At 34.5% G+C, this 15,324-nt stretch overlaps 1 protein-coding gene across 4 annotated transcripts in view; it reads right to left on the bottom strand.

Annotated features, from left to right (window-relative positions):
* The window catches only part of LOC131067651 (DEAD-box ATP-dependent RNA helicase 15), a 75,665-nt gene extending 60,652 nt beyond the window's left edge, over nt 1–15,013 (bottom strand). Inside the window, exons 1-3 of one of the 4 annotated variants that reach the window (XR_009359348.1) lie at nt 14,866–15,013; nt 14,514–14,637; nt 4,584–4,684 (exon numbers count right to left, since the gene is read on the bottom strand). Coding sequence is in view for 2 of the 4 variants with exons in the window: in XM_059213818.1 (XP_059069801.1) it covers nt 4,584–4,684; nt 14,514–14,629 (217 nt within the window). In the remaining 2 variants the exon portion in view is untranslated. Of the gene's footprint in view, nt 1–4,583; nt 4,685–7,014; nt 7,167–14,513; nt 14,638–14,747 lie in introns of those variants that run through there. The other 3 variants (XM_059213818.1, XM_059213816.1, XM_059213819.1) reach the window with 3 other exon arrangements.
* Between the last annotated feature and the right edge of the window lie 311 nt (nt 15,014–15,324).

Here is a 15,324-nt window from a genome sequence, read left to right as displayed (position 1 = left end):
GCATTTGATCAGGTTATCCACTTAGAAGAGAGTATCAAGAATCTTCCCGAGATTCCGAGCACAGAAATCGAAGGAATTGTGACAAAATTCATTGCATATGCTAAGAAGGAAAATTGGAAAGGGAATAAGATTCTAGATGAAAGGTTGTTACAGATGACATGACATCTTATTTCTCATTGGTTGATACCTCCTAGATTTTTGTGCCAAATTTAATATTTGGCTATGTATTTAATATTGTTCAGTAAAAAGGAGGTCATTTGTAACAAACCCTAATTAGGGTTTAGGTGTCATGATCTTGTCCGTTGATTTACTTTCAATCTGGACCTTTCATTGTAACTGGGGATGCTATTTATACCCCCTTTTTCATTTCATTTGGAAATAGTATGTAATAGAGTTAAGAGTGAAATAGAGAGATTAGAGTTGTAAGCAATTTTTATTTTGTAGCAAGATTGAGTCTTGAAGAGAGAAATTCAAGCAATTGTTGTATATGATGACTTGGAAATCAATAAAATATTGAAGTTATGGTGTTTTGTTGCAAATTTCTTAAGTTATCTTCATGGTTGTTGGATGTACTTGAATCACGCTCAATCGAAGTAGTTTGTTAATTTGAAAGGCTAAGTGTGAGATTTGATATTTGGTAGGATTCGCAATCCAAACCACTAGCTTCTTGCTGATTGTAGGAACGCCTTGCGTGGTCGACTGGAAAACATTTTGAGTCATTAACCTTCAAGCATTTTCGCATCTAGGATATGTACCTTCGTAGTAGTGTCCTCGGTCTTTGATGCATTGAATACCATTATTACCTTAGAAGATCGCACTAATTTCAATTGAGTTGTTACCTTATGGCAAAATTGAAGTTAGTTGAGTCTTGCCAAATCTCATTCATGCTAAGTCGTTCATAGGGTTAGGCTAGATTAGACTTCCTTAAACCCTGTCCTTTTTCCATTTTTTTTTTTGAAAGTTCCTTTTAGACTAGTAAAATCTTCGAGCTTTGAATACGTAAGACGCCTTGGAGGAAACAGCAAATCACATCATACCACTAAAAAGCTTGTCCACACGTGGAGACCCCACTAAAAGAACCTTGGAGTCCATCTAACTGATCCTTTTTGCAGATCTTCAGCAGTTAGAGACTATTTTCTCAAGAGAGGATAAGATGCCTGTCGGTATTTTATTCTGTGTATGATTGTGTACAAAATACACGTCAACAAGGTCACAAGTCTTTCCCACTTGATCTTGTTATGAGAATCTATTTTCAATATAACTAACAAATAATTCCACTAAAAGAAATAATTTTCTCTGGTAACATTCTGATCTGTACACTAGAGATGCTTATGCCATACAGTAGTCATCAACACAAAGATGTAAATGAAGAAAACATATAACCATTCACTTTGGGCTAGCAATTTACTTTGAACTTAAAAGAAAATGAGAGCAGACAGCTTCACAAACGAAGACACAAGCACAAGTGAGACACTTCACCTCCTTATCCAATACTTTTAATGCAATTATCTAAAATTTCCAAGCGTCACTGAATGATTTTGGAGCTTTTTGCAATTAAATAGTCCCATGAATCTTATTGGAGCTGCTAATGCTAAAAAAAATAGCTTAGACTCTTTGCAAGCTACCAGATTCGTGATTTGTCTAAAACTGGAATACTACATCCCAATAACAAAAATGTTAAAAAGAAAAATTTTCCTTCAAAAAAGTTATGAGCTAAAAAGTAGGCACTCCCATTTTCTAAGATAAGATTCCATTTTAATATTTATTGTGTTGCAATTTTTTATTCGTAATATGAGTCATATCGCTCCTATAATTTAGATCCTAAAGCCCCCTGCATGGAACCATTTCCTTGGACCTCTTGGGCACACACCCAGCCTGAAACAACTAATTTCAGTCCCTAAGATCACACATTCTCTCACACAAACTTCCAACACTAATGTTGCTTAATACAGACTATTGTTCACTTGGAACCTTGAATTCTCTTTGGAATTCCTTCTAATTTCATTTTCGTTGCCTTCTCAAGCATTTACAATGAGCTTATGTTCATCACGAATATCAGAAGTCACTAGAAAGATTGAAAGAAAGGAAAACTGAAGTGGTTTACAAGTGCTATAAACCATTTCTAGACAAATGGCAAAACTCCTGCTTCATGCAATGACAAAACTGCAGCTCCAAGCAATGACAAAACTACAGCTTCGGTACATAATCGTCACAATTGTTGTGTGACCACCACCTAGTGAAACAAGCGGTTACTTCATTTTTCTCCATTCTGATGCCTGCACCCTACACAAATGTGTCTTCTGAATTGTATCATACTTCACCTTAAAGTCTTCTCATTTTTTAATATTATAGATCATTCGTAATCAGTCTTTCACATTCAAACCAACTCAATTAAATCAGGAACAATATGAGAAGTCCAAAGGAACTCTGAAAAGCACGAATTCACAAGAATGTTACTAGCATAACCATAACCTGAGTGCCTTCCTTCTTAAATAGGGACAACATTTTGTGCCCAGCCTTAAACTCTAGTTTTTTGAACAAGAAAAATACTTTTGAAAGTACTTATGCATCCTTTAAAATCAAGTTAGCCAATAAACTGTCAAAGGACACAAGCAAAGCTACTACCAAGTTGTACTTAGAAATTCTTAAACACAAAGTTGTATCATAAGCTAAAAAGAAAATTAATTCAATGATACATGGATGATTAGTCCTACAATTTGGAAGACTAAATCTAATGTTATTTTTAAGTTCCACAGCATAACAGGTGAATTTAACAAAAAATACAGTTCACATATTCATCCTTGAACATAATGCTCTAAGCCATGAGCGAAAACGCAAGCAACTTGCACATTTCATCATCCTCAACCTATAAAGTTGTTCTTGAAAATTTAAGAGTATACATAGAACCAAGGATGTTAAAGATAAGACTATCGGAGTAGTTGCTCTCAAACAGTTCAAACCAAAATAGTAGGGCAGCTACTTCTCTTTATTTGAAAACAAAAAACCTACCAAATTGTAGATTTTAGGGATATTGAGTTCTCTTTTCAAGAAAACAATGATTATCATTTCTTCATTAGAAATTCAGCTAATACAGGCTGTGCTTGAAGCCATTAGATGATTAATTATTCTAGCATGCTCTTAAGGGTGTGACTTGCAGACGAAAAAGGGAAAAAATTATAAACTGATTGAACAAAAAGAAATCCTCAATGGTGGGTAAAAACCAAAATAAAATAGATAAGTTGAGATAATTGGTTGAACTGGGAAGAAAAAAATAAAAAGCAATTAAAAAGGCATCCCAAAGGATTAAGAAATGATGATAGGATAGAGAAACAATTGTGTCACGATGATAATTGGTTGAACTGGGAAGAAAAAAATAAAAGGCAATTAAAAAGGCATCCCAAAGGATTAAGAAATGATGATAGGATAGAGAAACAATTGTGTCACGATGCACCTAAAGTGGAGTTTTAAAGAAGAGAAAAGCATAAATACAATTTCTAGGTTTCCATAAATGCCTCTAGTTTAAAGAAATGTTTGAAGTTTTTATAAGGGAATAAAACAAGGAAAAAACAAAATATATTGTAATCTAAAGCTAAATGATAGAATGATGTATGTAATAATGTGGATAAATAACAAATTAAGTAATGCACTTCCCACCTAGGTTTTCTGACGTTTTTCTAAAGTGGAGGTTCTTAATTTTTGTATACATCTTTCTGTTTGAAGACAGTCATGTGACAAGGGCTATACTACTGGAGCAGATCATATTCTCAAGCTATCTCTTTCTATAGTACAACATAAAAAACACCATAATAGTTATATGAAATGTTAACCACATATGTTGTCTATAGCATAAAAATCATTCAATTGATCCTCATACGCATGCATCCAATTAACTCAAAAACATAAACAATAATTCTGTTTAAAATTCTCTGGTAATGGCATGGTACGATGGTTGAATCGTGTTGTTGTGATACTTGCCACCAAGGTTCAAACCCCTTTTAGGCTGTTATTGCCAAGTGTTCATGATTGGGATGAGGTTCCCCATATGTGGCCTCGTCGGTTCCTAGCTCTGGTCAAAGGTGATTGCCCAAAAAAAAATTATGTTTGATAATTTTCAGAAAAAAAGTAGTTCTGTCATAATTCAAATAAATTAAATAAACTGTCCTTAAAATTAGCACAAATGAAAATTCCTCCAGTTTAGACACAATATTGGATAATAAATACATTTTTTATAGGATCAACTGAACTAGTGTAATACTGCTTTTAGCATAAGCATCTCATTCCACAAAACCCATTTATTGAAAAAAAAAAAATGTTAAACTGGTTGAATGAGGTTCTCAGGTTTTCTTTTACCAAAACAAAACAAACTTTATCATAAAGTAAAGAAATCAGATAAATCGTACTTGAAAAATTCCTAAACATAATAATTCCTCCAGATTGTAAACAATATTACTAAGATACAGGAAACAATATTATGTTACTTTACACTCTCTATCTTTGTTTTTTCTGCTCAATGCAGGGAAGAAAATCAAAATCTCAAACAAAAGAAATGCTAAGTGAAAAATTCAAAAACACTTGCCACATACCTTCTGAAGGATGCTCAAATCCAGAATCAACAATAGCTCGAAGTAGTTCTGGTTTTAACAAAAAATCTCTAAATCCTGAACTGTGGATACCAACATAACCTCTGCAAGTATAAGACTCGTAATTAGTTTCATGTTTTCTATTATTATTATATAATAAGGTGGACACACAAAGACATCCACTTTCAATCAGAAAAGGAGCAAACAGCACATTGGATAGCTTCCACAAAAAATATAAGCATAATTCTCAGTTTCAGAAATATAGAATTCTTCCCTATCCGCATCAACCAATGAGTGTCAAGTAAAAGCTTCTAAAAAGATTTTAAGTTAAAAAAAATTTAAAAATTTAAATTAAAAGAAAATCTAATATTACCACCTCCATGAGAGTTCAATTTAAAGCTACAATGATTTTACGTATATTAAAAAAAAATTTAAAAATTAAAATCTAATATTATCACCTCCATGAAAGTTCAATTTACGAATGATCCATTTTTTAAGAGGCTATTCTTATCAAGTACAATAATAGAGACTAAAAGAAGATTATATCAATGCATTATAGAATGGATAGTAGAAAATAATAGTCAAACATCTAGATGACAAGAAAACTTAGAATTGGTAATTCTAGAAAAAGTGATAAGCATACAAATACAATAAGATATGGAATAATAGCAAGAGAGTTTGCAAATAGAAATTAATAATTAAATGATTAATTTTTAATTTCTATTATCCTTGGGACATCTACAGTATAATATATTTACACAACAACATAGATAGTAGAGCTTATTCCCTACTATCTATGAATAATAGTAGAGTTAAACGAACCTGCACTATTAAGCTTCAAGTAGAATAAAATTTAATGATCTACAGTATGGAAAATAGTTAAAAGTAGAATAATATTTAATGATCTACTTTAGCAACTTCAAGCAAAAGCTTCTAAAATGATTTTGAGTTTTAAAAAAAAAAAGCTAATAACATGTCACTTCTTGATTGAGATGACACATAGAACAGGAAACCACAACCTTGCATGAATCTGAATAACCATTACTTAAAAGCTACCTTAACACGACATTGCCCAATACATAAATGGTAACGATTAAAAATCCTACCAAGGATTTCAGGAAAAATTAAAGGCATAACAACCCTATTTCATATCCTCATGTTCCCTCATCCCCAACAAATTGGGCTTTTCCATAGTGACATCATTTATGCTATCTTTTTGAATTTTTCTTACTGACAACAATTATGGACATATACTTACCTTTATGCCCTAACTCATGATAGATATAGCACCTTAGAGGCACATATTCATAATCTTATTCCAATTGCTAAATTCTGATGTCTGTAAAAAGTTTAATTGCTGTTGAAAAAGGTTTGGTGAGATCCATTTTTTACAAATACATGCATGTGTGTACATGTGTGTAAGGCTTGTTTCTTACTATATCAATTATGCTAACAAGATCTCCAATAATATTTCAACAATTTTCAATATCAAATCATTCCACTAAACCAAATAACTCAACCCACACAATTGATTTGTCATCATTCTCTTATCTGGATCGGATTTTGGTATCTTTGGCTGTAGATATAATTTTGCATTCTTCATTAACCAAGGCCCTTCCTACAAACCCTATCACTATCCTCAAAACTCCCAAAGTTGGCTAGTTAGAATCCTTTTACCAAAAATCTTCTCTCTACACCGCTTCCCCCATTTTCACTATTCATATTCAAAATTCTTCCACAATAGGCCAATAACATATAAATTTTCCAATTAGAACTTTGCTAATGGGAAAAACTACCTATACTTATATTAATTTGTCCTCGGGGATAGTTCTATAGCCCCTTAAAGGTGTATTACCCAGTTTTTTAAAGCAAATTGCAACAAAACATACCATTTCTGCATGAGAGAAACAGATGTGAAAAAATTATCAGAGCCCAGAATGCAAAAGCATAATAAATATACCATAAGGTAATACCAGATGAACACTACGAAAAATCCTCTCCTAGGAAAAACCCAATCTGCAACAGCACCCACACAGCTCAATGTATTGTCTCTAGAAACAAGATTACAATACACTTGGAGAGTCTCCATGCAAGGCCCATGAAGCATCAAGCAATCTAGATGCACTCCTCCATATGAGCAAGAAAATGAGCATCCTTTGTCCCTCTTGGCCCATGTGTCCTTGACTGTCCATGGGTAGTGCACCTAGTGAGTCCTCAACATTCCCCCTTATTGCTGTTCTCTATGTTTTCATGCAAGAAATTACTATATTCAAACGTGTTATACCACCAAAATCTATCATTTGTCTAAAGTCTACTTATTATTTTAATTCTGTATTCAGTAACATTATGAATGTTCGGTATATATATAAAACCTGCATGCTAATTTATTTGCATCTGTTTTCTATCAGCATAAGAAATTCACTGGTAATCATACCATATGCTGTCATAAGCAATCAGTCAGTTTCAGTGTGACTTTCTGAAGATCTATGTCTTTAAGTCTGATCCACCTGTGACGTTGATATAGTTCTGAGTGTTGTCCATTTCTCTCCAACTGATTCCTTTCCTTTATATCTCTATGTGAGGGAGAGGTCACAACTCTTCATGTATGCCCTTTGGCAAGAGACACACCTTTTCACCATTAGCTGTAATGTCCCCTTTTGGGACTTGGATTAGCTTGGTCCTGAGACAACAATTCTAAGTTTAAATTAGAGTTGTAAGATATTATTCAATACAATTTTGTCAAAATTACATACGTTTTATTATAAAATTCAAGAATAGTTCAGAGGATAGAACTTATCTTTCTCTGCTTTGACAATGAGAATGGAATGATCCTTTTGCATGCCACCTAAGACAAAATGCTACTGCCTGTAACTTAATAATAATACTGATCTGATCTATATGTCATTATCTCTGATTTTACATTTTTGTTGCTTATTTGATGTTCTTATGATGTTGTTTTCTTTTTAACACTTTCTTGTAATTATACATCTAAGACTTTATAAGTCTGCGGCTTAACTGAGCCATCTAATAAGGATGTAAGTAAAAATTAGAAAAGTCCTTAAAGTAGTGATCCCTGATAATACTCTCAGTCCTTTCTGTGTCATCATGTTACTGTGTCTTCATAACATTATTGTTTTCATCCTCCCCACATGGTATTGGCCATTCCTTATGACGATAGCTGTAAGCTATCTGTTGTGACCTATTTCACACATCGCCCCATTGCAAATGGGGACCCCCAGTAGTTTGCTTTTTAGGATTTTGTCTTAGCATTGCAATTTCATAAGTCTTTTTCGAGAGTTTGAGTTTGAGTTTTTCAGGAGTCATCCGAGCCAAATAGAGAAATCGTGCTCCAATCAGTGTCTTGACACCACCAAAGCATTTAGAAGGCCTGAAGGATGAAAATCACAATTGCTTAAGGTCAATTCTGACACCTTCGTATTTTTTAGGGATTCTACTTTTTTGCTTTTTTTGCTTTTTTATTATTTGGCACTTTAGGACCAATCCAGGAAGCAGCTTTTTTGATCTTTTTTGCTTTTTCAACTTTTTCAGTTTTTTTAGAAGTTGACCTAGGATTGGGTCCCTCAAGTCGTGGCAACAGCGTTCCTATCCTAAGTCCTATGACTGCTATCCGCAGCTGCAGCTTACCAATAAGGCCCACTTCAAACGGGTAAATGATGTGTTCTTGATGTATATCACCATAATATAGCAAGGAGGAACCCATCAGGGCTCACTCAAGAAGCCAAAAGTTTGATAAGCAAGTATGGATCCTAGTTTATCCAGTTTCCAAGATTCACATACATAAGAGTCCAGGGATTTACCGGATGTCCTTATCAACTTCCAATCTATCCCACTAATAGAATGATCTTGCCAGAAGTTCTAAGGCAATTGGAAACGTATCAAGGCTTCCAAAGAACCAAGCAAAAAGCAATCATTTCCTTTTCATTTTTCATCAAAAATACGTTGGAGTCTTGTCCAACAACATAGACAACTAAAGGTGTCAGGTTGGAGATGCAATGGTATCCATTCACACTTTACCAATCTAGGTCTGATTTTGATCCACACAATTATATTGGATCAGTGAATGGAGAAAAATACAAACATAGGGTTGATTTGGAAGATTTTTGGGCGAATGCTACAAACGAGTATGACATCTGGAAAAGATTGTAGTCTAGATTGCCAGTAAGCTTGATCAGAACAACAGAGCTTTTCTATTTGCCTGATCAGTTAGAGGATGATGGAGAATATGTTCAACCACGCTTTGATGAGAACATGCCTCTTCCTCTCATAAGGTGGTTAGAACCTGAACTCGCCAATCTAGCCACCTTGATGCGGCCAAACGTCAAATATTTACAGTGGTGGGTTGATCAACAAGTCCAAGTGCTAAAGTGAAGAAATTTGACTCTCACTTATAACTTGATGGGAGAAATGGAGTCATATTCTTCGAATGCGGAAGCATCCCAAAATGTCGAGCCAATTGAAAGCATCAACTCTTAGAAAAGGAAGGAAGCAATTGAGGGCTCTTTGACAACAAAAGGAAAGATGGTTGAGCAACCTATTCAAAAGAAGCAAAGATCAAATATTAAGGATGAGCCATTAGCAGAATTGAAGATTCCCTCTCCAATCCATGAGGGAAATGTGATGTCAATCCAGCACGAGGAAGAAGAACCACCATCTCCTACAAATACGAAAATATTGGAATCAGATAATGAAATGGATATTTTGGGCGATGAATTTCAACAGGGAATGATTTCCGCTCTTCAAGGAGGTCAGGATATTCCATGTGAAGAGAGTAATCAGGAAGAGGAAGGCATTGAACAACCTACGAATCCTGATTGGTTGAAGGAAAGGTTGAAGATAAAGGCACCTATGGAAGTAGTCCAATAGGAGGATGACACAACCGATTTCCTGGCTATATTAGAAAAGGTTGCTACAAAGAAGCCAACCAAGAAGTTTTCCACAATACAGAGAGATAAAACAAGTTGTTGTATAGTCCAGATTGTTGTACCAAAAGTGGACAAGACAAAGGACATTACTCCTTAGGAATATGAGATCACTACCATCAACTTGGGACCAACTACAAAGGGTCAAGAGGTGGAAGACTTAAACAATTTAGTCACTTCCATGAAGGTGAGATTGGACAAGGAGATAGGAAAGAAAAGAGAATACAAGAAAGAAATAGAGCGCCTTAAAGAATACATTCAACACTTGACCAAGCCACTTAACCAAGGCGATGCAGCAGATCCTCCACTTTTGTTTCCCTCACAAGAAGTAACTGAAAATTTTGAAGAAAAGGTGACAGCAAGAGAGGCTATAAAGAATGGATGGCAAACAAAAGTGAAGAAGCAACCAAATTCATAAACAAATTGATGCTGACATATGGACAGACTTCCTCTTTGCTCTCCAAAATTGCAAGCATGGCAGAAGCATGGGCTGACCTTCATGATGTTCAGGACACAATTATCCCATGCCTTAAGAGTGTTGAAAGGGATTCCTGAACCGAAATTGATTGATGGAAAGATAATTGCAGCACGAGTTGCATATGATTTCAACACATGGCATTGGGCATTGGTTGAACAAAGCGTAGTCCTGGAGAGGGTAAAGGCTAATAGTATTAAGGCTGCAGAGCAGATTAAAGAAATACAAAGCAAAGTTTTCCTTGTAACTGTTGATTTGCTTGAAAAGGAGACCATCCGAGAAAATGACATGCGGCTAGAAAATCTCAAACTCAGAATTCGAGAAATTTTCTTTGCCATTACTAGACTAGTCCTAAAGCAGAATGACTAAAGCATCGAATTTCCTGTCCATCGAGGATGCCTTCCAAAAATAGGAGTTGGAATGGGAGATAGCATTTGCCGCTTGTGCAGACGACTTCGACGGATAGGAATACAGGATTAATATGCTGCCACATGTCACCATGGAAGAGGTCAGCTCAATCGTGTCTAGATTCATTGAACACACTACCACTCACGAGGATAGGAATGTGCGTTCCTAGGAGATAGCTCCTCACGCCACTTGTCTAGCATGCATTTGTCTCTAGTGTTATTTTGGGAAACTCTATCTAGGGTTGTTGTGTCTTGATCTCAGCCGTTGATCTTAAATTGATCTCAGCCTTTCATTTGTTTTCAAAAACTCTATATAAACTCTCATTCTCTCATTTCATTGTGTTGTGGAGAGATCTATGAAATTGTTGCTTAGAGCTATTTTGATAACATAAGTTCATCTTATTTGCAGTTTGCCTTGAAGCCTTATTATTATACGTGGTTGCATGGTTGCATATCTTTCTTCAACATAGAATAGTTTTGTTTAGAGTAAATTTGCTTTCAAAGTTGTTTAATGAAAGAAGGATTTGATAGTACAAATTGTGAAACTCTTGCTCATACTTTTTTTGAATAGATGATTTTTATTCAATGTGTAAAGTTAGCCTAAGCTTATATCATGGATGCTTAACTTCTACTTTGGATGAATATTGTTCGTTGGATGGTATCATTCGTAATCTGAAAATCTCAAGCACAACCTTAGAAGATTGCACTTACTTTGTATAGTTGACCTTAGTGTGGCGAAGCATAGTACTGTTGATTGGTTTCACCTAATCTCTATCGTCTCCCGAATTCTTAGTAGTATATAACTTCTAAACCCTTATCCCTTTTGTCCTTTTTTGAGGTCCAAAATTGAAAATCGAAAAAAAAAAAAGGATTATATTGTTAAATTTGTCTAAGTCCTCGCTTGTGATCAGTACTAGTTGAGCACAAGGCCCCCTTGTATTTCAGCGTACATAACCAAGGAAGCTATCGAACATAAAGTTGCTTGTTCGCACATATAAACCTTGGAGTGTTGTGTGGTCTTTCTTTGCAATCTTGGCATATGCAGTGATTTTGTTCAAGAGAGGGTAGAGTGTTCTTGGCATTTTATTCTCAGTGTTCGATGAATGATAAAACGTACACCAACACTATGTAAGCTTGCATTGTTTGATGTGCTAAGATGGTCATACAGATGTACAATGTTGGTATCCCTTTGTAGTGTCACGTTGCTGTTCCAAATGGGATTAAGAAATAAATTCCAAAACATGCCCAATTCTGGGTCCTCGACCTTCCTTGCTTGATACTCGCCCAAACTAAAAATGGAATTTCGATAAAGCCTATTTGATGCCCTTTTGAAATGAAAAATGAAATGATTGAATTTGAATATATATATATATATATCGGGTGTGTCCATTGGGAGATAGATATATTTATTTGTTAGGGTTATAATCGTGCCCCTTACTAATTAAGTGATTACTCATAATCACTTCTTTATAGTTCTTCCTCCTTTAATTACGAATTATGGTGATTGTTGTATCATCATCTTAAACATTTCTTTCTATAATCACCTGTTGCATCTGGATAATGTTCCTTTGCCATAGCTAACTAATGGATTATTTGTGCTTCCTGATTAAGGACGTTATTGAGCAATTTGATTGAAGATAGGCCCTCCTCAAGGAATTTCATGCATGATGGCAGCCATATTCTTCATTGACTCCCAAATGGCTTGATCTTCCACATCCTCGAATATTAGCTTGCCTCAAAGTTTTATTACTGCGGTGGCTTGAGTATGGACGTTTTACGTTGTAGAGGGAGATACAACATCACTGGCAATAGTGTTTCAACTCTTCACAAGGTGATTGTCGTCATCTTTGATAGATTGTGTCACTGCCATATATACTCTTGATTAATAGAATAACTATATCGACTCCTACCTATTTCAAGTAAGGAGTCCTTAGCGGTCTTTAGAGATATGGCTATAAAGTTCATTGAAGGTCATGTAATATGATTTTTTTAATAAGTTGATTATATTCAAGTTGTGGTTGAATGTCTTCATTATAGTTATCTGAAGAATATAGATGATGACCAGCAATGGTACAGCTATCAATCAAGATGTATTGATGGCTTCTTAATATAACGCTTATTTTCTTAATAATAAGTTTAAATATCTTTAATTAAATATTATTTTAATTGTATATCATAATGTCCTGAATTGGGGATATTAAATTAGCACCCTTTGAAAGAGTGCAACTCTTCATTATTTCTGCCCTTTGAAAGGGACACAACCTTTCACAATCAGATGTGCACTTCTTATTTAAATCAGATCTGCACTTCTGATTCCCTAAAATTATCCCCCCTCAAATGAGGTTCTCTTCTCCCTTTTACATCTCATTTTTGAGGGAGTTACAACTTTTTGTTTCATGTCTTTTAACCATTCATTAACTTAATTAAATTTTAATTCTATTTAATTATATTCTTTCATATTTTGATTTAATTTTTAATTATTAAATTCTATTTCAAAGTGGGGACATTACAATATACAACCTACAAGAAATGATCAATCCCACGTTAGCCAACTGGCCAAAAGTTAAACTAACCACACTCAAAAACTATTAATAAAAATCTTACATTAAACCGCTAAGTGGTATTATATAAACCATGTGCTCACTAAACCATGACCCCAAAATTAAATATCTGGTACTAAGTTTTACCAATATAACACCCACATTAAATATTAATCCCAATGTCTCATACAACATACAAGTGCACCCAAGAATGCCTAACCCATATGTTATTAAAATCTCTAGGAAGCATCACAAACAAATAAATATATTTCCATTATCAGAATTATTTTTATGCAAGGTGTGTAAGACACCTTTCATAACATTCTCCCACTTTGGTGGATACAAGGAGAATGCTAATGAGAAAATAAGACATAGACAGCTCACAAATGGAGATAAAGAGGTGATGTATCTTAGAAATGAAAGATTTATAGTTGAAACGCACAATAAGTTGATGATGAAGACGTTTGGTCATTGCAGGATTATCACAAGGTTTAATTCAACTTGCAACAAATATTCTTGTGCACTCGTTGATGCATCATAATGCCCAATTCCTTTAGGAATTCCTCCACATGGACATCAGACGAGCCCTTCACTCCTACAAGAATAGTACCAATATCCACATGCACCCCGATATCTTCATGAACCTCAAACTATTATGAATTTGTAGAGAACTTCCTGGCTCCTATACTTGCTGACCTAAACTATGACGAACTCATGTGACTTACCAACCAATGGCAAGGTTTTGGATGATTGCTACTTCAAAGCGCATTTTATAATGATCCAGCTCCATGGTTTCAAGGAGGAATTGTGAATGAGATGAGGCTTCAACAAGACTAAAGATTCAAAAGTAAAAGAAATATTTCCAATTTTTACCCTTTTCTTCTAATAGATTTGGGGAAAACCATCGCATTCATCAAGGCAAAACTATCAAGACACTTTCACACACATCATGTCATATTTGAAACTGTCCCTACACTATAGAAACCGATACCTTATTGATTCTTCTGATTTTGTCACCGATAAAATTGTACATTGTTTCCAAAATTGTTTCTCAGAAACTTACTTAAAACTGTGTTTGACTCCAAGAAATATCGATCATCTCGATATCATCTACAAACATTGAACACTCGTATATGAATTAGAATCCTTTGGAATTATTTTAAGTTACATAAGATCATTTTAACTAGGAAAATAAATAAAGATTATTTTTATAAATATTTTTTTTAAATGGAATGGAAATTAGTGGAAAATACGGCAAATATCTAGATATGTATCATATTTGCTAACTACAAATGACGCAAGAAAAATATTATTTGTAAATCTTTCTTGGAAAGGTATGGAAAATCGGCCAAAATATCTTGATACCCGTATAGTGAAATATCCACAGTATTTGATAATGTACTGCAATTTGAATACAGACCCGATACTGGCAATTATCCTCCTAATCATAAAGCCTTTCTAAGATGTATTATGGTTTCTATGGGGATTAATTTTTCGTATTAAAAACAATTAAAGACTAATGATTTAAAAACTCTAGTAGCCTTAAATCACAATTTCACTGTTCTGCTTACTTTTTAACGGTCTCAGCGGCAGCCTTAGACGCGACGAGATCGGGGGCGGTTTCTTCATCCTCTTCATAATCAAGAAGCTCCTCCTGGTAAGTGTCGTTCTCCTTCATGTCAACCATCTCAAATACTGCAAACAAAAAACTCTTATATTAAAAAAACCTAGGCTTTTAGCGATGAACTCTAAAACCTGGCCAAAAACAACTCCATCTTATATCGTACAGGAAAAATAAAACTAACCCTAAAAAATCCCTTGGAGAAAAACCTAGCCGGTGGGAACACCAGAGCTATTTTGCAGATCAACGAATGAAAATGATTGAACAAAAAGTGCGGCACCGCGTGATTTGATTTACATTACCTTTAAAAATACCTGTACTGCAGCGGAGTGAACAGAAAGAAGCAAAGAATGCGAGGTCTGGTTTCTCTAGTTGGAGATCTGAGGCCGTCTACAACGTTTTATAAATTGCGTTTTCCAATGTAAAGAAAGTATATAATTTGAAGGTAACGAGATATTTATTTAGGTGATAGGAATTAGCCGGTGGTCCCATGGAGTGGGGCTTTAGCTCCTAAATGAGAAGGATAGTGTACAGATATTTTTTGAAATCTAGTTTTGTTCAAATGTAATTATCGTTGAATATTTAAACTAAAGACATTGGTTGTTTGTATCTAAAAGAAGTGTCTTATAATCATATAATTATTAATTTGAGATACTTAATTATCTAGATTAAATTAGATTTGATTCTAGAATCTAAAATCTAATCCTAAAAACTTTAATTAATTTCCATTTAATAATTTACTCATTCATATGGAATTGTGT

Source organism: Cryptomeria japonica, chromosome 11 (assembly GCF_030272615.1).
Source record: "Cryptomeria japonica chromosome 11, Sugi_1.0, whole genome shotgun sequence".
NCBI lineage: Eukaryota > Viridiplantae > Streptophyta > Pinopsida > Cupressales > Cupressaceae > Cryptomeria > Cryptomeria japonica.
The sequence above is the reverse complement of the archived record's forward strand: the minus strand, read 5'-3'. Positions and strand labels throughout refer to the sequence as shown.